At 39.3% G+C, this 21,045-nt stretch overlaps 2 protein-coding genes across 2 annotated transcripts; both read right to left on the bottom strand.

The window, feature by feature from the left end:
* Positions 1–61: 61 nt before the first annotated feature.
* Positions 62–9,244, bottom strand: LOC148215687 (vomeronasal type-2 receptor 26-like). Its single transcript, XM_088142381.1, has 6 exons — positions 9,228–9,244; positions 6,663–6,954; positions 5,179–6,033; positions 4,144–4,371; positions 1,465–1,591; positions 62–984 (listed from the first exon to the last, which is right to left on the bottom strand). The coding sequence occupies exons 1-6, from the start codon at positions 9,242–9,244 to the stop codon at positions 62–64; spliced, it is 2,442 nt and encodes an 813-aa protein (XP_087998507.1).
* A 482-nt stretch (positions 9,245–9,726) lies between these two features.
* Positions 9,727–19,858, bottom strand: LOC148215686 (vomeronasal type-2 receptor 26-like). Its single transcript, XM_088142380.1, has 6 exons — positions 19,812–19,858; positions 16,608–16,899; positions 15,123–15,977; positions 14,130–14,357; positions 11,130–11,256; positions 9,727–10,649 (listed from the first exon to the last, which is right to left on the bottom strand). Exons 1-6 carry the CDS (start codon positions 19,856–19,858, stop codon positions 9,727–9,729), a joined length of 2,472 nt encoding a protein of 823 aa, XP_087998506.1.
* Between the last annotated feature and the right edge of the window lie 1,187 nt (positions 19,859–21,045).

Raw genomic sequence — 21,045 nt, 5'->3', positions numbered from 1 at the left:
TCTATTCATAACTGAAATCTTTGGACTCATTAATTGCCATATCTAGTGCCAAAATCATCTTTTATCTTGTTCTTGAGATCAAAGCATGCTTCTTCCTGACTAGCTGCTCTCTGGTGTTGAGCTCTGGTCTCAGCACAATAATGTAGCACTTGGGCAGGAAAATGCAAGCCAATAAGCCAGCACTTGAGGCCAAGATGGAGAAGACCTCCACGGCCACCATGAATTTCCCCTTGGTGCTCAAGTAGGTGGGCACAAAGGACACCCAAACGCTGCAGAAGACCAGCATGCTGAAGGTGATGAGCTTGGCTTCATTGAAAGTGTCGGGCAACTTCCGAGCAAAGAAGGCCACCGTGAAGCTGACGATGGCCAGAAGCCACATGTAGCCCAGCACAACATAGAACATGATTTCTGAGCCTTCGTTGCATTGCACCAAGATCTCATCCTTCTGGGAGTGCATGTCCAACTCTGGGAAAGGGGGAGAAGTTGTCAGCCACACAGCACAAGTGGCCGTTTGAATAAAGGAGCAGAGAACAATGACGGAGATGGCCAGCCTTTTCCCTACCCACTTCCTGACCTGATTCCCTGGTTTTGTGGCCATGAAGGCCAGAACCACAGTGGTGGTTTTGGCCAACACACAAGACACTGCGATGGAGAAGACCACTCCGAAAACTGCCTGCCGAAGAAGGCAAGTGACTGTCCCTGGGCAACCGAGGAAAAGGGAGGAGCAGAGAAAACACAGCAGCAGGGAGGAGAGCAGGGTGCAGGTGATGCCCCGGTTGTTGGCTTTGACAATGGGAGTGTTGTGGTAGTGAAGGAAAATGGCCATCACCGCCATTGTGATTGCAGAAAAAGATACTGCACAGGTTGCTAGAACTGCTCCCAGGACTTCTGTGTAGGATAAGTAGGTGATCATTTTGGGAATACATTGATGCTGTTTCTCATCTGGATATTGTTCTTCTGGGCACTTCTCACATTGGTTGGAATCTATAAGCCATAAATAAGATGGTAAACATGCTACATACTGAACTGTAATTCATGTTTTAATGAGGATTCCTTGCTGCAGCTCTCTTTGGAATTTTCTCACATAAAGGACTGGATGTATTCTGAGCAGATTTCCCTGCTAGCTCTTTGAAAGGTGACTCTGGTAAGTGGAGTTGGCTTAATATAAAGTGAATAACCCTCTTTTGAAAATTCTGCTTTAGGAAAAGATTTCTAAAATTTATTTGAGAAACATGAATTTTAGAAAGGTTTTCCTAAAGCAGAATTGTCAGTAGACCACATTTCCTGAAGAACGCATTACGCACCAGGATAAAGAAAAGGTCCTACTTTAAAAAAGGACCAAGACAACAAGCTGGTGAGGCATCCCAATCAATCTAGTCTTTTCTGTAAAACTATATTAAAAAACCCAAACTGTAGAGCAGGGCACCATTACTTTTTAAAGAAATATAGATAATTTTTTCTTACCAATCATGATGGAAATGCTTCCTTCTGAGCACTGGACACAGTCATAGCAGCAAACCTGGTTCCCTTCCTTACGTAATTTCCGGTATCCAGGATGGCAACTTTCCACACAGGTAGCAGAAGGTGGTGTCTAATGGGTGTGGCAGAAATAAAGAATGAAGATGGATTGTAACCTAGGTTTTACTCAATCAGTCAGCAGTCATTCTCAGGATCAGCCCTAAAACAACCAGCTCCTTATAATTTCTAATAATAGTAAACTTTGAATTCCTAGGACTGCTTGCTGGATTGAGTCAAAGGAGAAGTGAGCCCCTGAATTCTTCTGTTACACCCGTTGAAAATGGGGACAGGTTTGGATTTTTCTAAATTTTTGAACAGATTATGGATTTCAAATATTTAACAGAGAATATAAATGGAGCAAATGCTCCCCAAAAGGAAAAAAATTATTTCAATACTTGAAAAAAATTAAAGCAAAACATTATTTGCCAAGAAGAAACTCATCTCAGAAAAGTGTCCTTTGCAGAACTCCAGGGAAGTAGGATGCCGAAATGAGCCTGAAGCGGAAAAGAGGGGCTGGGAGTTTTTCCAGGCTCTGTGGGTCAGCTGATTCAACCATTGAGTAAACAGTCAGATAAACCCATTTGTGGTTTAGAACTGCAGTGGTTTTGGCCAGCTGAAGAGGAGAAAACCCCTATTTTCACATGAACCACAAAGATGACTTTCACTCATGGGCTGGGGACCAGACAAAGGCAGTGTCCTGGGGAGGCTGTAGACAGAAGACATTTCCAGACTTTGTGGGTCCCACAGTTTGGAAGCTGATGTTCCAGGATGCCCACCAGAAAGGCAGAGGCAGAGTGCTGAAGGAGAGAATTTGAGGAGAACTTAAATTCTGAAGTAGGGTTTCTTGTTTCAACATTGCCATTTCAGAGTTTAGTTCTGTGCTCACTTTTCCATGAGAGAGGTATCTGGTTTATCCAATGCAGAGCACAATAGGTCATCATTCCCAGCCTAGCATATACCAATGTGGCAAATGAGCAAGTGACATTATGGGTAACATCATACAGTGGGTAAGGGCTATAGCTCCAGGAGACGAGGGGATAGCCATTTTGCTCAAACCACGGTGGCACCTCAAAAGGACATTGGGCTTGCATAGTTCCTTTTCTAATCACTTTCAGAAATTGTTTGTTAAATGCTGTACAGCTTTTAGGAACCTTTGGATCCAAAGGGTTTACAGCATCAGCCGAGGTTCCTTCAATCCCTAGTGAAAAAAGTTTTAGATACAAGTTTAAGGACATTAAAAACAATTTTTTAGAATACACATCAAAAAGGTGATTAGAACTTTGATTTTGGAAAGTTACAAATGGACTAAGGGTCCAGATTGAATTGGAATAAGATTTTGGAATTAATTATAAGAATCCTTCCTGTGGGAAAAAGCTTTTGTTTTGAATTCGCTTAAGACAGGATGATAGGATGAGACTTTGAAGTCTCTTAGAGGTATCCAGAAGGAACTAAAAATTACAATGAAAGGAGAACAAGACTTCAATTTGACTTACAAAGACAAAATGAAGGAAAATGTTTTTACAATGGACATATGGAAGGATATTTTTGAAGAATGGACCCAGAAGTTAATTTTAAGAGTATCTGCTTCTATAGATAGAGTTTGTTTAAAAAACGTTATGAAAGAGGAACAAGTTTTACCTGACCATATTGAGGAAGATCTGAAGTGGATTTAAAAATGACAGGCTACAAGAATGATACGGAAAAAGATGCTACCTTGGACTAAAGGAACCCACTGATATCCTTAGAATTAAAAGGAATACATAGAAATAAGAAAAGAAGAGGGTGACCTGGATAATTTCCTATATTGGATTTACAAAAGAGGCTTGTTAAAACTTTGAAGAATTTTGTGGGAAGGGAGAAAGAAAAAATTAAAAGAAACCAAGTTCTAGGACATTGTTTGAAGGGAGTAAAGCTGAAAATTGTTAAAAGGAAGGAGTGTAAAGTTTTTTATTTCATGAAGGTTAAAATAGATATGTTGTTATTTCTGTTAACTCGGAATGGAGTTTTGCTGATCAGGACTGAGGTGATGTGACTATAAGGATGTGTTTATAGACACACAATGGGATATTGGAAGAGGAGACCGTTTGTTGTATTTTAAAAGAAGGTGATAAGTTACTAAAATTCTTTATACTTGTGATGAAGAGGGAAGTCACTTCTTTATACATATAGATATACAGTAGATATAGATATAGATATATGGAATATTCTTATTTTTTTCTTTGTTTCGTATTTTTCTTTCTATTTTCACCTTCTATTTTTTTTCTTTTTTAGTTCGTATTAGTTTTTATCTTTGTAATGGTCATTTTTAATAAAATTACTATTGAAAAAAGGATAAACCCTCCTTTTAGTGTCAGCTTTCAAGGGATGAACCGTCCACTTCCATAAGCTCATCAGAGGCCTCTAGACCCAGGAGGTTCAAAGCCCAGTGAGCAGAGCTCTCTTTTCCTAGGGCCTGAAAGTGTAATGTAACATTGAGAACGTCATCCTTTTTCCAGGCGACAAAAGATGATCTCAGTTCAGTGGGAAGATAGCAAGTGACCTTGGCACCACTCTCAGATTACTTGTTTTGAATGTCAGGAATTGAGAAAGTAACTCCTCTTTGTTTAGTTGGTTTGTTCAACTCACCCGCTTAAATTTGGGGTTCCAGACAATGGCAGATGTGTTTATGCTGAACCCTTCCCTTTGAGAATGTTGGGGCCTGATCCCTCCAACTTGGACTTTCTGGAAGGATTGATTGGGGAATGTAACCAGGTTGATGAGATCGTATTTTGCTGCCACGTTTCCATTCTCGTTGAAAGCTATTTCTTCCCCAGCACTATTGTTGAAGTGGAGGTTTTTCAGAAATAAGCGAAGCTAAAAAGAGAAGAGATAGAAGTGACAAATTGGTGCTAATAGTAGGCAATAGGATTAACAGTTCCATGCTGTGACTTTCCAAATTGAGCTCAGCCTGATTTTTATGAACATCCAAACTTTTGAGTTAATAGTGTTTTCTATGTTCCAAATGCAAAAACCTACCTTGCAAGACTACTTCCTCCTCCTCCTCCTCCTCCTCCTTCTCTACTACCACTACTACTACTATTGTTGTTGTTGTTGTTATTAGACATTCTCACCAAGCAAAGTTTGGGCTTCAGGAGAGAGTAAAAACTTCTCCTGAAGCATTCAGATGGCCAAAAAATAAGCTTCCCCAGAATTCCAGAGCAAAATGGCCAAGACATACAATGGAGGCCACATCATATTCATTGGAATTCTGCCCCAGAAAACATGACCAAAAAGTTCCATTGTGGGCTCAGCAGATTGAATCAGTTTTTCTCCAGGGATGAGACAGAAAAGGGTTACACTGAGACATATCTTAGAGTAAGAAAAGTATTTCCATCCTATCCTCCCTATTACTCACCATGGAGAAAAACATTAGAAAGAGCAACTTTTGAAGATATCTTAAACATATAATTCTTCCACTCAAGAGGAGCAACTCAATGAAGAGCCTGGTGATGTTACTCCTTGCATGCCTACTTGACATTAAATCAGGTTTAGTTCAATCAGAAACTTCAGACAAATTGGATGGGATTGGAGTAAAAAAATACTATAGTTAATGATGTTTGTATAAATTGAAATCAATATGTTGTTATAGCTACATTCCCATTGAAAGGCACCCAAACTGACCTGCCAAGGTTGGACTTTCAGCAAATTCCACTTCTCTCCATTGTCCGCTCTCTTCTGCCTGGCTCTGGATGAATCCATGGCATGGAGAGCATGTGCCACAGCATGCACAGCAGTGTAAATAGCATAGCTCTGGCCAGACATCTGCATTTCAAAGACGGTTCGAGGGAGACTCCTCAGATCCTCTTTCCCAGTGCAGTTTCTTATGTCTGGCGTATTTATATTACACATTGGAAGTGAACAGATAAATGCAGAACACCAGAACCGATGTATGAAATACACTTGAGAGTCATGTGGATTTAGGTTCTCAAGGAACTCCTGAAATCCTGGGACCTCATTTGTGTGTAGAGCAAAGGATAAGCTGCCATTGAAGGAACGTCCTGTGAACCTATGGGCTTCAAAGACAGAAGTGACATCCCACAGAGCTGATATGATCCAAACCCTCTCTAATGGAACCTTGCTATGAATTTCATAACTTTCAAGAATCATTCGCAAAATATCCATAGACTGAATGTCTCCATAAACAAGTATTACATTGGTTTTACTGAACCATAAGGCAGCTCCAATGCTGTCTAGTTTCTTCTGCAGGAAAGTATTGGAGAAATAGCTATTCACTCTTGGAAGAAATAGAATTAATGAAATGCACACATCGTTTTGGAGGAGCTGTGGTCTCAAAGTTCGGAAAAAGTTCTCTCCAGGGACATCATCCGGGATGAGGAGGCCAATCCAATTCCATCCAAAATATTTCAAGAGCTGAATAATCCCAACATGCTGGAGGCTTTCATTTGGAGTCATCCAGAAGAAAGAGGGAAACTGAATTTGATCACTCAAGGCAAGGTCGAAAGAGCCATAACTGAGCTGCAGTTTGGGAATAATAATCATGTTCTTTAGACTAGGTATCTGTTTCAGCAGGCACACCAAAAGGAAGGAGTAAGCAAATTTCTTTTGGCCCTTGCTTCCATAATTAGTCTTGGTGGGGAGAGAAACATGCTAACTTTGGGGAGCAACAAGTCCATCCCCACAACTTTTGCAACCAGACTCCCATTAGCATTCCATTCACCACTTTTGGGACAAAGCTGTCTCAGGCTTTGATTGTGTTAACCAGAAATAGAGAGCAGAATGAACTGAATAAGAAGAGAGGATTCTTATTCAGTAAGAATTTGAGAGTATTGATTACCCATTGTGACAGTCCAATAATTTTCATCTGGCTTTTTATGTTATAAGCATAAGATAACTAGTGCTTTAATGATAAACATCTTTAAACTGTGGTGGCAACATGGAAACTATGACAGTTACACTGTTTCTTACATATTAATTATTGTTGTCATGGTAATGGTTACTTAGCATTTGTCTGGGGAAAAAAAATCTATCCCACTGAATTCCCCATTACATCAGCTGCTTTTGAGGGTTCCCCCCTTTTTTTGTCCTCATATAGTTTTTTAGCCACTACCCTATTCTTTCCTGTGCATTAATGTGAGCCCAGATACCTGTGGGATCTTGTAGGCATTTAAGATGTTGGCCATCTGGATGGTGTTTGCAGTGGGGAGGTCACCAATGACAGCCATGACTTTCTGGTTCTTTCTGCCCCTGTAATTAGCAGGACAGTGGGGTTCCACAGAGAGGAGGCCCAAAAGATACCCACTGGCTTTCAATGTATTAAAAGCAGTGTCATAGTTTCTGGAGCCCAAAGTGATGTTTGGTAACAAGTTCTCATTCATGTTGATCTCCTGAATGGCAAAGGTGAAGGCCAGCATATGCTGGAAGTTTTTAGGCAATCGCCTGCAAGAAAAGTTTCATTTAGTCCTACAGTTTGAGAATAAGACAAGTATTTTCATTATACAGATTTCTTCTGTGATATTTTGTGTGACCCTGCCTGTTTTAATGAATATTAGAGAAGCGGGGGGTGTGCTCAAATTCTGAAGCACTTCATGAAACAGAGAAAGCCATAATTGCTAAAAATAAAGTACATGAGATGTTCAAGAGGAGGGAATGGCACAACCCTGTCAGCCAAAACCCATCTGAATATATATAGATATAGATATATATCATGCTTGTCTACATTTAAAACAGGTCAATCAACGGAAATAACTATTTCATGTATCTTGGACAATGATGCCGTTTGTTAAGCAGAAATTGATGGGTTGTGCTAACGGTTGAAATGCAGGTCCTCAAAATTTAACACATTTAGTTATTTAACTATATCCCACCTTTCTATGCATCCAACAGTCATGGAAAAATACAAAAGTTACTCTGAAATAGTATCAAGGTAATAAAAATTCAATAAGTCTAAACATTCATGTTACAGGAATTCATTCACACGAAGAGAGATTGTGCTACGGAGGATCATTTATGGATAAACCCAATTTGAAATAGAAGTCATTTGAAATGTTAATTAGGTTCTGGTGGATTAATTGTATTTTAATACAATTCTCTTTTAAAATAATTCTCTTTTCTTTTAAACACGATAGCAACTTTTTGTGAATTAATAAGACGGCAGCAGGAACAGATATTCAAGGTAAAAACAACATCCTGAGGAGGAAATGAATTTTTTTCTCATCAAGAACATAAAGGTTTGAGGAAGACATATTTTCTTTTATCTGAAAAAGATTGATGATGGGTTTGTGTTTCAGCTTGATATTCTACCATATCACTCTTTTTCTTTCTTCCCTTTGAGAAGGAAAGTGATATAAACGTTAAGAATGTAGTTATATAGCAGGATATAGATATATAACGACTTTTGATTAACAGTTAAGTATTGTAATTTTTGTTGGAGTTCCTTTCTTTTCTTTTTGCATACAAAATGAAAGTAGAAGAAAATGTTATTAAAATCAGACTTGGGAGGTTTTCCCATGAGCAGGTAATTCATAAATTGCAACATCCAAATGGAAAACCAGGAGTTTACAAGCTGGTTCCAGTCGCTGAGTTATGATTAACCAGGAGAGAAATTTAATTAAGAGTCTTGTCTAAACCAGTTTTAATTCTCATCTAAAGTAGAAGAATTTCAACTAGATTCACTTGAATTCAATCACAGTAAAGCAAAGTTGAAATACAGATCATTGTTTTGTTCAAACAGTGGACTACTTGCCATCCTCTGAAGATTGCTGTTAGTTGTCCTATAAAGTTGAGTGAAGACAATTCAGGAAACGTAATAGACACAAATTCTGCAATGATAATATCATTGGAGGGGGTAGGGGAATCAGACTGAAACCTTGGATGGCTACCACACATGGAGTTAAGGATCTTGCTGAAGGAAGTCTGAGGCAGGATGAAGAGGGAGAGCAGAAATACCCAGCCTTTGAATGTGAAAGTCATTTGGCCCCAACCACAGTGGTGGAGCCACATCTTCGTCACTACACTTTCTCTGGAACAATTGAATAGAAGCTCGATTGGCCCTCTGTGATCTCTATGGGTCCTCTAATAGTTATGACCAGACTGATTCATAAAATACCATACTCAGCACCATGTGATTGCTGTTATTATTAACATTTGGTAAGTCTCACTAGCCTCTGGGCTTCCACAGAAAACAAGTTCAATCATTCTGTTTTTGGTAATTAAGATGTAGATAATGAAAGCTGTTTTCCCAATTAGGAGAATTATAAGGTCCAAACTTTTCTTTTGTCTCTCTTCATGAGATGAAGAGAGAAACGCATTGATTCCTTTGGGATTGTAGCAGGTGCTGGGAACTGAGTCTTTCTTTCCAAACACAACAAGAAAATGTTGGTTAAATCAAGAAGTGATGGATTTGTAGCCAGTATGACCACGGCAGTTCTCCCTTCTTATTTCACAGAGAAATATCTATTCATAGCGCCAAGTTGCTTTGACTTATCATTTAAGCTAAGCTTATTTCTGTAGACCTTTGGAGGTGGGTAGGTCAGGAAACAGATAACACAAGAAATGCTAGAACTCCGCTATATCAATGTTGGATCCAGTATGAGAATCTTGAAAGCCTGAAAGCATTTTTCTTTCCCTCCTTTTGATACCAAGAGTCAAGGTGGAGTCACTTTCTTTTTAACCCGTTCCTCCTTTCCCTAGCTAAATTCAGTTTTGCTCACTGCAAAACCTTTTCCATGGTCCCCTGTATGGCTCTCTAGCTTTACCTAAAATATATTAATGTTGGTTTATTGAAAAAAACCCACTATCACATTTATTATGATTAGAAACATTGCTGACAGACTCCATACTATGAGTACTTTTGTCTTTCATGATTGGACCCCAAAAAGATTTCATTTCTTTCCATTTTCTATCTCTACAAGATCAAACATTTTGATGAAGGTTGGGGAAGGGGGGCAACCAAAGGCTCCAGGCCCGTCTCAGTGATGGAGGTGAACTAGAATATGGCTCTCCACATCTGTCCATCACATTTTTGAGCAAGATTCCTAACCGAAGGATCATAGTAGACTAGGTTCTCAGCCTAGAAAAAATAATGCACCCGTCTTTCACTAGTGAATGCGTGTACCTGAAAAATAGCATCATAAAAACATGTAAAAATATCTATTCATGACTGAAATCTTTGGACTCATTAACTGCCATATCTAGTGCCAAAATCATCTTTTATCTTGTTCTTGAGATCAAAGCATGCTTCTTCCTGACTAGCTGCTCTCTGGTGTTGAGCTCTGGTCTCAGCATCATAATATAGCACTTGGGCAGGAAAATGCAAGCCAATAAGCCAGCACTTGAGGCCAAGATGGAGAAGACCTCCACGGCCACCATGGATTTCCCCTTGGTGCTCAAGTAGGTGGGCACAAAGGACACCCAAACGCTGCAGAAGACCAGCATGCTGAAGGTGATGAGCTTGGCTTCATTGAAAGTGTCGGGCAACTTCCGAGCAAAGAAGGCCACCGTGAAGCTGACGATGGCCAGAAGCCACATGTAGCCCAGCACAACATAGAACATGATTTCTGAGCCTTCGTTGCATTGCACCAAGATCTCATCCTTCTGGGAGTGCATGCCCAACTCTGGGAAAGGGGGAGAGGTTGTCAGCCACACAGCACAAGTGGCCGTTTGAATAAAGGAGCAGAGAACAATGACGGAGATGGCCAGCCTTTTCCCTACCCATTTCCTGATCTGATTCCCTGGTTTTGTGGCCATGAAGGCCAGAACCACAGTGATGGTTTTGGCCAACACACAAGACACTGCGATGGAGAAGACCACTCCGAAAACTGCCTGCCGAAGAAGGCAAGTGACTGTCCCTGGGCAACCGAGGAAAAGGAAGGAGCAGAGAAAACACAGCAGCAGGGAGGAGAGCAGGGTGCAGGTGATGCCCCGGTTGTTGGCTTTGACAATGGGAGTGTTGTGGTAGTGAAGGAAAATGGCCATCACCGCCATTGTGATTGCAGAAAAAGATACTGCACAGGTTGCTAGAACTGCTCCCAGGACTTCTGTGTAGGATAAGTAGGTGATCATTTTGGGAATACATTGATGCTGTTTCTCATCTGGATATTGTTCTTCTGGGCACTTCTCACATTGGTTGGAATCTGTAAGCCATAAATAAGATGGTAAACATTCTACTTACTGAACTGTAATTCATGTTTTAATGAGGATTCCTTGCTGCAGCTCTCTTTGGAATTTTCTCACATAAAGGAGTGGATGTATTCTGAGCAGATTTCCCTGCTAGCTCTTTGAAAGGTGACTCTGGTAAGTGGAGTTGGCTTAATATAAATTGAATAACCCTCTTTTGAAAATTCTGCTTTAGGAAAAGATTTCTAAAATTTATTTGAGAAACATAAATTTTAGAAAGGTTTTCCTAAAGCAGAATTGTCAATAGACCACATTTCCTGAAGAACACATTACGCACCAGGATAAAGAAAAGGTCCTACTTTGAAAAAGGACTAAGACAAGAAGCAGGTGAGGCATCCCAATCAATCTAGTCTTTTCTGTAAAACTCTATTAGAAAACCCAAACTTTAGAGCAGGGCACCATTTCTTTTTAAAGAAATATAGATCATTTTTTCTTACCAGTCATGATGGAAATGCTTCCTTCTGAGCACTGGACACAGTCATAGCAGCAAACCTGTTTCCCTTCCTTACGTAATTTCCGGTATCCAGGATGGCAACTTTCCACACAGGTAGCAGAAGGTGGTGTCTAATGGGAATGGCAAAAATAAAGAATAAAGATAGATTCTAACCTTGCTTTTACTCAGTCAGCAGTCATTTTCAGTATGAACCTTAAAACAACCACCTTCCTCTAATTTCTAATAATACTACAGTTTGGAGCCGAAGGGCTGCTTGCTGGATTGAGTCAAAGGCGGGGTGAACCCCGAATTCTCCTCTAACAGACGTTCAAAATGAGGACAGGTTTGGATTTTTCTAAATTTCTGAATGGATTATGGATTTCAAAAGTTAAATATGGAATAGAAATGGGGCAAATGCTCCCCCAAAGTAGGAAAAAAAGTATTATTTGAAACTATTAAAGCAAGACTTTTTTTTGCCTACAAGAGACTCATCTCAGAAAAAAGTTAGAAAATATCTGACCTATAAATCTTTGAGAGAAGAATGTATTTCAGCAGATACCAAAAAGAGAAATGGAGTTGTGTGGTATATTAACCCTTTATTGAATCCAGAACTTGTATTGACTGATGAATATTGCAGATTTATTGGGACACAAGTTAACTTACATTGTTCTTGTTCGGGTTCGGATGAAGGATTTCTCTAAATTTTTGAACTGATTATGGGTTACAAATATTTAACACGGAATATAAATGGAGCAAATGCTCCCCAAAAGGGAAAAAATATTTCAGTATTTGAAAAAAATTAAAGCAAGACATTATTTGCCAATAAGGGACTCCTCTCAGAAAAGTCTCCCCTGAAGAACTTCAGGGAAGTAGGATGCTGAAATGAGCCTGAAGTGTAAAAGAAGTGCTCGGATTTTTTCCAAGCTCTGTGGGTCAACTGATTCAACCATTGACTAAAAAGTCAGATAAATGCATGAGTGGTTTAGAACTGCAGTGGTCTCGGCCAGCTGAAGAGGAGAAAACCCCTATTTTCACATGAACACAAAGATGACTTTCACTCATGGGCTGGGGACCAGACAAAGGCAGTGTCCTAGGGAGCCCGTAGAAGACAGGCGTTTCCCGACTTTGTGAGTCCCACAGTTAGAAAGCCCATGTTCCAGGATGCCCACCAGATAGGCAGAGGCAGAGTGCTGAAGGAGAGATTTGAGGAGAACTCAAATTCTGAAGTAGGGTTCCTTGTTTCAACATTGCCATTTCAGATTTCAGTTCTGTGCTCACTGATTCATTAGAGAGGTGGCTGGTTTCTCCAATGTAGAGCACAATAGGTCATCATTCACAGCCTCGCATATACCAAAGTGGCAAATGAGCAAGTGACATTATGGGTAACATCGTTAAGTGTGGTAAGAGCTATAGCTCTGGGACAAGAGGGAATAGCCATCTTGCTCAAACCACGGTGGCACCTTGGGTGGACATTGGGTTTGCCTACTTCCTTTTCTAATCACTTTCAGAAATTGTTTGTTAACTGCTTTTCAGCTATTAGGAACCTTTGCATCAAAAGGTTTTACAGCATGAGGTTCCTTCAATCCCTAGCGAAAGACGTTTTAAATACAAGTTTAAGGACTTTTTTTTTTTTTAGAATAAACAGCAAAAGGGTGATGAGTTCTTTGACTTTGATAAGTCACAATTTCACTAAGGGTCCAGATATATTTGAAATAAGATTTGGAATTGATTATAAGAATCCTTCCTGTGGGGAAAGCTTTTGTTTTGAATTCTCTTAAAATAACATGATAGGATGAGAGTTAGAAACATCCAGAAGGAACTAAAAATTACAATTAAATGAGAACAACACTTAAATCTGACTTACAAAGACAAAATGAAGGAAAAAATCTTAACAATGGACATATGGAAGGATATTTTTGAACAATGGACCCAGAAGTTAATTTTAAGAGTGTCTGCTTCTATTGATAGACTGTGTTTAAAAGACATTATGAAAGAGGAACAATTTTTAGGTGACAAGATTGAGGCTGATCTGAAGTGGATTTAACAATGACCAGCTACAAGAGTGATATGGAAAAAGATGCTATCTTGGACTAAAGAAACTGGCTGATGTCTTCAGAATTAAAAGGGATATATAGAAATAACAAAACAAAAGAGTGACTCGGATAATTTTCCTATATTGGATTTACAAAAAAGGCTTGTTAAAGCTTTGAAGAATTTTGTGAGAAGGGAGAAAGAAAAAATGAAAAGAAATCAAGTTCTAGGACATTATTTGAAGGGACTAAAGCTGAAGATTGTTAAAAGTATAAGGAAGGAATATAAAGTTGGTTTATTTGATGAAGGCTAAAACAGATATGTTGTTATTTCTGGTAACCCTGAATGGACTTTTGGCGATGAAATGATGAGGCCTTAAGGATTTGTTTACAGATAAGAAATGGGATACGGGAAGAGGAGACCATTTGTTGTATTTTAAGAGAAGGTGACAAGTTGCTAAAATTGTTTATACTTGTGCTGAAGAGGGAAGTCACTTCTTTATACATATACATATACATATACATATACATATACATATAATATATTCTTATTTTTCCTTCCTTTTGTATTTTTCTTTCTATTTTTCTTTTTCTCAACTTCTATTTTTTTTCTTTTTTAGTTTGTATTAGTTTTTATCTTTGTAACAATAATTTTTAATACAATTACTATTGAAAAAAGGATAAACCCTCCCTTTAGTGTCAGCTTTCAAGGGATGAACCATCCACTTCCATAAGCTCATCAGAGGCCTCTAGACCCAGGAGGTCCAAAGTCCAGTGAGTAGAGGTGTCTTTTCCTAGGGCCTGAAAGTGTAATGTAACATTGAGGTCATCATAATTTTTCTAGGCTGCAACAGATATTCACAATTCAGTGGGAAGATAGCAAGTGACCTTAGCCCCACTCCCAGATCACTTGTTTTGAGTGTTAGGAATTGAGAAAGTAACTCCTCTTTGTTTAGTTGGTTTGTTCAACTCACCCGCTTAAATTTGGGGTTCCAGACAATGGCAGATGTGTTTATGCTGAACCCTTCCCTTTGAGAACGCTGGGGCTTGATCCCTCCAACTTGGACTTTCTGGAAAGATTGATTGGGGAATGTAACCAGATTGATGAGATCGTATTTTGCTGCCACGTTTCCATTCTCGTTGAAAGCTATTTCTTCCCCAGCACTATTGTTGAAGTGGAGGTTTTTCAGAAATAAGCGAAGCTAAAAAGAGAAGAGATAGAAGTGACAAATTGGTGCTAATAGTAGGCAACAGGATTAACAGTTCCATGCTGTGACTTTCCAAATTGAGCTCAGCCTGATTTTTATGAACATCCAAACTTTTGAGTTAATAGTGTTTTCTATGTTCCAAATCTAAAATTCTACCTTGCAGGACAACAACAACAACAACAACATAATAATAATACATTTTGTCTGATAGATTCCCCAAGCAAAGTTTGTACGTCATGAGAGAATGAAAACTTCTCCCGAAGCATTCCGATTGCCCAAAAATGAGCTTTCCCACAATTCCAGAGCAATATGGCCAGTACATACAATGGAGGTCACATCATATTTGTTGGAATTCTGTCCCAGAAAACTTGATTGTGGGTTCAGCTGATTAAATCAGTTGTTCTTCAGGCATGGGACAGAAAAGGCTTATACTAAGATATATCTTAGAGTAAGACAAGTATTGCCATCCTATTACTCACCATGGAAAAATACAGTATGAAGAGCAATTTTAAAACATACCTTACACATGTAATTCTTCCACTCAAGAGGAGCAGCTCAATGAAGAGCTTGGTGATTTTATTCCTTGCATGCCTAATTGAAATTAAACCATGTTTACTTCAATCAGACTCTTCCAGATAAATTGGATGGGAATGAGGTAAAAAAATTATAGACGCTTGGATAAATTGAAATGATGTTTGTATAAGTTGAAATGAGTATGTTATTTCAGCTACATTCCCATTGAAAGGCACCATAACTAACCTGCCAAGGTTGGACTTTCAGCAAATTCCACTTCTCTCCATTTTCCGCTGTCTTCTGTCTGGCTCTGGATGAATCCATGGCATGGAGAGCATGTGCCACAGCATGCACAGCATTGTAAATAGCATAGCTCTGGCCAGACATTTGCATTTCAAAGACTGTCCCAGGGAGGCTCCCCAAATCCTCTTCCCCAGTGCAGATTCCTTTGCCTGGCACATTTATATTATACATTGGAAGTGAACAGATAAATGCAGAACACCAGAACTGATGTATGAAATACACTTGAGAGTCATGTGGATTTAGGTTCTCAAGGAACTCCTGAAATCCTGGGACCTCATTTGTGTGTAGAGCAAAGGATAAGCTGCCATTGAAGGAACGTCCTGTGAACCTATGGGCTTCAAAGACAGAAGTGACATCCCACAGAGCTGATATGATCCAAACCCTCTCTAATGGAACTTTGCTATGAATTTCATGACTTTCAAGAATCATTCGCAAAACATCCATAGACTGAATGTCTCCATAAACAAGTATTACATTGGTTTTACTGAACCATAAGGCAGCTGCAATGCTACCTAGTTGCTTCTGCAGGACAGTATTGGAAAAATAGCTATTCACTCTTGGAAGAAATAGAATTAATGAAATGCACACATCGTTCTGGAGGAGCTGTGGTCTCAAAGTTCGGAAAAAGTTCTCTCCAGGGACATCATCCGGGATGAGGAGGCCAATCCAATTCCATCCAAAATATTTCAAGAGCTGAATAATCCCAACATACTGGAGGCTTTCATTTGGAGTCATCCAGAAGAAAGAGGGAAACTGAATTTGATCACTCAAGGCAAGGTCGAAAGAGCCATAACTGAGCTGCAGTTTGGGAATAATAATCATGTACTTTAGACTAGGTATCTGTTTCAGCAGGCACACCAAAAGGAAGGAGTAAGCAAATTCTTTTGGCTCTTGCTTCCATAACTAGTCTTGGTGGGGAGAGATACATGCTAACTTTGGGGAGCAACAAGTCCATCCCCACAACTTTTGCAACCAGACCCCCATTAGCATTCCATTCAGCACTTTTGGGACAAAGCCGTCTCAGGCTTTGATTGTGCTAACCAGAAATAGAGAGCAGAATGAACTGAATAGGAAGAGAGGATTCTTATTCAGTAAGAATTTGAGAGTATTGATTACCCATTGTGACAGTCCAATAACTTTCATCTGGCTTTTTATGTTATAAGCATAAGATATCTTGTGCGGTAATGATAAACATCTTTAAACTGTGGTGGCAACATGGAAACTATGACAGTTACACTGTTTCTTACATACTAATTATTGTTGTCATGGTAATGGTTACTTAGCATTTGTCTGGGGTAAAAAAAATCTATCCCACTGAATTCCCCATTACATCAGCTGCTTTTGAGGGGTTCCCCCCTTTTTTTGTCCTCATATAGTTTTTTAGCCACTACCCTATTCTTTCCTGTGCATTACTGTGAGCCCAGATACCTGTGGGATCTTGTAGGCATTTAAGATGTTGGCCATCTGGATGGTGTTTGCAGTGGGGAGGTCACCAATGACAGCCATGACTTTCTGGTTCTTTCTGCCCCTGTAATTAGCAGGACAGTGGGGTTCCACAGAGAGGAGGCCCAAAAGATACCCACTGGCTTTCAATGTATTAAAAGCAGTGTCATAGTTTCTGAAGCCCAAAGTGATGTTTGGTAACAAGTTCTCATTCATGTTGATCTCCTGAATGGCAAAGGTGAAGGCTAGCACATGCTGGAAGTTTTTAGGCAATGACCTACAAGAAGAGTTTCTTTTAGTTCTAAAATTTGAGAATAAGACAAGTATTTTCATTATACAGATTTCTTTTGTGATTTTTTGTGTGATCCTGAATGTTTTAATAAATATTAGAGAAGCAGAGTGTGTGCTCAAGTTCTGAAGCACTTCATGAAACAGAGAAAGCCCTAATTGTTTAAAACAGAGTACATGAGAGGTTGAGGCGGAGGGAATGGCACAACCCTGTCAGGCAAAACCATTTGAATCTCTCTCTCTCTCTCTCTCTCTCTATCTATCTATCTATCTATCTATCTATCTATCTATCTATCTATCTATCTCATGGTTGTCTACATTTAAAACAGGTCAATCAACAGAAATAACTATTTCATGTATCTTGGACAATGATGCCATTTGTTAAGCAGAAATATATCCCACCTTTCTATGCATCCAATAATCATGGAAAAGTGTGAAAGTTACTCTGAAATAATATCAAGGTAATAAAAATTCAATAAGTCTAAACAATGATGTTACAGGAATTCATTAAGATGAAGAGAGATTGTGCTACGGAGGATCATTTATGGATAAACCCAATTTGAAATAGAAGTAATTTGAAATGTTAATTATGTTCTAGTGGATTAATTGTATTTGGTAGATGTCTCTCTTCTTTTAAACACAATAGCAACTTTTTATGAATTAATAAGATGGCAGCAGGAACAGATATTGAAGGTAAAAACAACATCCTGGGGAGGAAATGAATTTTTTTCTCATCAAGAACACAAAGGTTTTAAGAAAACATATTTTTATTTATCTGAAAAGAATTGATGATGGTTAGTATTTCAGCTTGATATTCTACCATATCAATCTTTTTCTTTCTTCCCTTTGAGAAGTAAAGTGATATAAATGTTAAGAGTGTAGTTATATAGCAGGATATAGATAGATATATGACTAGATTAGATTAACAGTTATGTATTGTAATTTCTGTTGGAGTTCCTTTCTTTTCTTTTTGCATACAAAATAAAAGTAGAAGAAAATGTTATTAAAATTAGACTTGGGAGTTTTTCCATGAGCAGGTAATTCATATATAGCAACATTCACATCAAAAATCAGGGAATATTCCAATAGCTGTGTTATGATTACCAGGAGAGAAAATTAAATAAGAGTCATGTCTAAACCAGTTTTAATTCTCATCTAAAGTGGAAGAATTTTGACAACATTCCCTTGAATTCAATCACAGTAAAGCAAAGTTGAAATACAGATCATTGTTTTCTTCAAAGGACTACTTGCCATCCTTTGACGGATCCATCTGGGTGCTCCATAAAGTTGAAAGAAGACAATTCAGGAAATACACTAGACACAAATTCTGCAATGACAAAATCACTCGAAGGGGCAGGGGAATAAGACTGAAACCTTGGATTGCTACCACACATAGAGTTAAGGATCTTGCTGAAAGAAGTCTGAGGCAAGATGAGGAGGGAGAGCAGAAATACCCAGCCTTTGAATGTGAAAGTCATTTGGCCCCAAACACAGTGGTGCAGCCACATCTTCGTCACTACACTTTCTCTGGAACAATTGAATAGAAGCTCGATTGGCCTTCTGTGATCTCTATGGGCCCTCTAATAGTTATGACCAGACTGATTCATAAAATAACATACTGAGCACCACGTGATTGCTGTTAGCATTAACATTTGGTAAGTCTCACTAGCCTCTGGGCTTCCACAGAAAACAAGTTAAATCATTCTGTTTTTGGTAATTAAGATGTAGATAATGAAAGCTGTTTTCCCAATTAGGAGAATTATAAGGTCCAAACTTTTCTTTTGTCTCTCTTCATCAGATGAAGAGAGACATGCATTGATTCCCTTGAGATTGTAGCAGGTGTTGGGAACTGAGTCTTTCTTTCCAAATACAACAAAAAGTGTTGGTTAAATCAAGAAGTGGTAGATTTGTAGCCATTATGACTGATAAGTTCTCCCTTATTTCACAGAGAAATATCTATTCATAGCACCAACTTGCTTTGACTTATCATTTAAGCTAAGCTTATTTCTGTGAACCCATTGGAGGTGGGTAGGTCAGGAAACAGATAACACAAGAAATGCTAGAACTCTGCTATATGGATGTAGGATCCAGCATGAGAATCTTGAAAGCCTGAAAGCATTTTTCTTTCCCTCCTCTTTACAGCAAGAGTCAAGTTGAAGTCACTTCCTTTGTAACCCCTTCCTCCACTCCCTTGCTTAATTCATGTTTTGCTAACTGCCATGGTCCTTTCTCATAGTCCCCTATGAGGTTCTCTAGCCTTACAAAAAAAATTGCTTCATTGGAAAAAAAGAACACTATCATGTTTATTATGATTGGAAAAATTGCTTACAGACTCTAGACCATGTGTACTTTTGTCTTTCATGGTTGGACTTCAAGAAGATTTCATTTCTTTCCTTTTTCCATCTTTACAACATCAAATACTTTGATGAAGATTGGGGGGAGGGGGCAGCCAAAGGCTCCAAGCCAATCTCAGTGACGGAGGTAAACTAGAATGTGGCTTTCCACAATCCAAGGTTAACGTCTTAACCATTATACCACCTTGACAACTCTTGGCCTTATTGCAAGAAATGAATCCAAGCAAAATGTGTATTCTGTGATAGCCTCAAGTTACTGCCTTCATGTCACCTCCAAGCCATCAGTAAAAAAGCCTTTAATTGTCCTCCTCCCCCTTTCCAAGAGTTGGACATGCACTCCCAATTGGATGAGTTCTTACTGCAATGCAATGAAAGCTCAGAAATTATGTTCTATGTTGTGATGGGCTACATGTGACTTCTGGCCATTGTCAGCTTTAAGGTGGCCTTCTTTGCCCGGAAGTTGCCTGACAGTTTCAATGAAGCCAAGCTCATCACCTTCAGCATGCTGGTCTTCTGCAGTGCCTGGGTGTCCTTTGTGCCCACCTACCTGAGCACCAAGGGGAAATTCATGGTCGCCGTGGAGGTCTTCTCCATCTTGGCCTCATGTGGTCGCTTACTAGGTTGCACTTTCCTGCCCAAGAGCTACCTTATTGTACTGAGACCAGAGCTGATCACCAGAGAGCAGCTAGTCAGAAGAAAGAATGATCCAATCTCAAGGACAGCATGAACAGTGGCCTAATTCCTACACATTTTTCTCTAGAGATAACAATGAATGGGTCAAGGGGTTTTTGTTCAGGAATACTGTAGATGTCTTTATTCTCTACTTTTGTGGTGTAAGAAGCTTCACATACACACAATATCAAGGAAAAAATTGTGCACAACCTTTCCCAGCTTGAGGACTTGTTTGTCTTTGACTAATAAGCTGGAGACTACCCTCAGAAATGTAGTGGGTGGCATCACCAAAGCTAATCTTAATTATTCAATAAGATTTTATCTTCTTTATATTGAGTTACAATAGAATGTTAATGTGATGACTTTAGGGTGATGTATTTATTAATTTCCCCTTTCCAACTCATTTCCTATTAAATGCCACCCTAAAAAGGTCAGTGGGGCAAGGATCAAAGTTTGTGGGAGCTGCAAGATCTTCAGGTGGTCCCTCTCTTGCCCCCTGAATTTTGTTCACCAAGCCTGGTGCCTTCATGCCTGCATCCGTTACCCACAAGTAGTCTTTCTCTTAGTACAGTTGGGAGCTTTCTCTTAGTACAGTTGGGCTGTTCCAACCCCCTTGCCTTCCTTTCTTCCTTTTCATTCTCTCCCTCCATCAGCCCGGAAAGTTGGGGTTTGATCTATATTGCTCAGTTAGATTTCTCCCTTCTCCTCAAAACATCTTTTCAGTCATCCAGCCTTTCCTGCATTGCACTTCAAATCCTCCTGGGGCTGAGGCTAGTCCAATTTTCACTGTAGCCTGCAGGATCTTTCCACCTCAGTAAGGTAGGTATATAAACATTGATTAGTGTCAGCCCATATTGGATAATGAGTCTGCAAAAGGGTTTTAAACCATCAGTATGGTCCCTGGATCCTCATGTGGATGATGGGTGTTTTCGTGCTGGAGAACAAGATCTGCACAGAAAAGGGGATATGGGAATATAGAAGTTGAACTCCCACACTGCCTGGTCTGAGAATGGGATGGGCACAGAGTGACTCTGTAGCTGACGTATTTGTGAATGGAGAGGGCATGGAAACCAAGAATGTGAAGTGGAAGGCACAGGAGGTGGGAGAAA

Source organism: Python bivittatus, unplaced genomic scaffold (assembly GCF_059951505.1).
Source record: "Python bivittatus isolate LINGU-HERP-01145 unplaced genomic scaffold, Pbiv_v1 ctg000440_np1212, whole genome shotgun sequence".
NCBI lineage: Eukaryota > Metazoa > Chordata > Lepidosauria > Squamata > Pythonidae > Python > Python bivittatus.
Note: the sequence above shows the minus strand (reverse complement) of the source record. Positions and strands in the feature narration are given on the sequence as shown.

Bases quoted from the DNA above. Each gene is read 5' to 3' on its own strand.
- LOC148215686 (XM_088142380.1), bottom strand. From the start codon at position 19,858: ATGGAGAAGACCTCCACGGCGACCATGAATTTCCCCTTGGTGCTCAG. The intron at 15,978-16,607 runs GTATCTGGGCTC...CCCAAACTGCAG, and splicing joins ATGCCTACAAGATCCCACAG to CTCAGTTATGGCTCTTTCGA. The intron at 11,257-14,129 runs GTGAGTTGAACA...CATTCCCATTAG, and splicing joins GGAACCCCAAATTTAAGCGG to ACACCACCTTCTGCTACCTG.
- LOC148215687 (XM_088142381.1), bottom strand. The intron at 6,034-6,662 runs GTATCTGGGCTC...CCCAAACTGCAG, and splicing joins ATGCCTACAAGATCCCACAG to CTCAGTTATGGCTCTTTCGA. The intron at 4,372-5,178 runs GTCAGTTTGGGT...TTCTCTTTTTAG, and splicing joins TGAAAGTCCAACCTTGGCAG to CTTCGCTTATTTCTGAAAAA.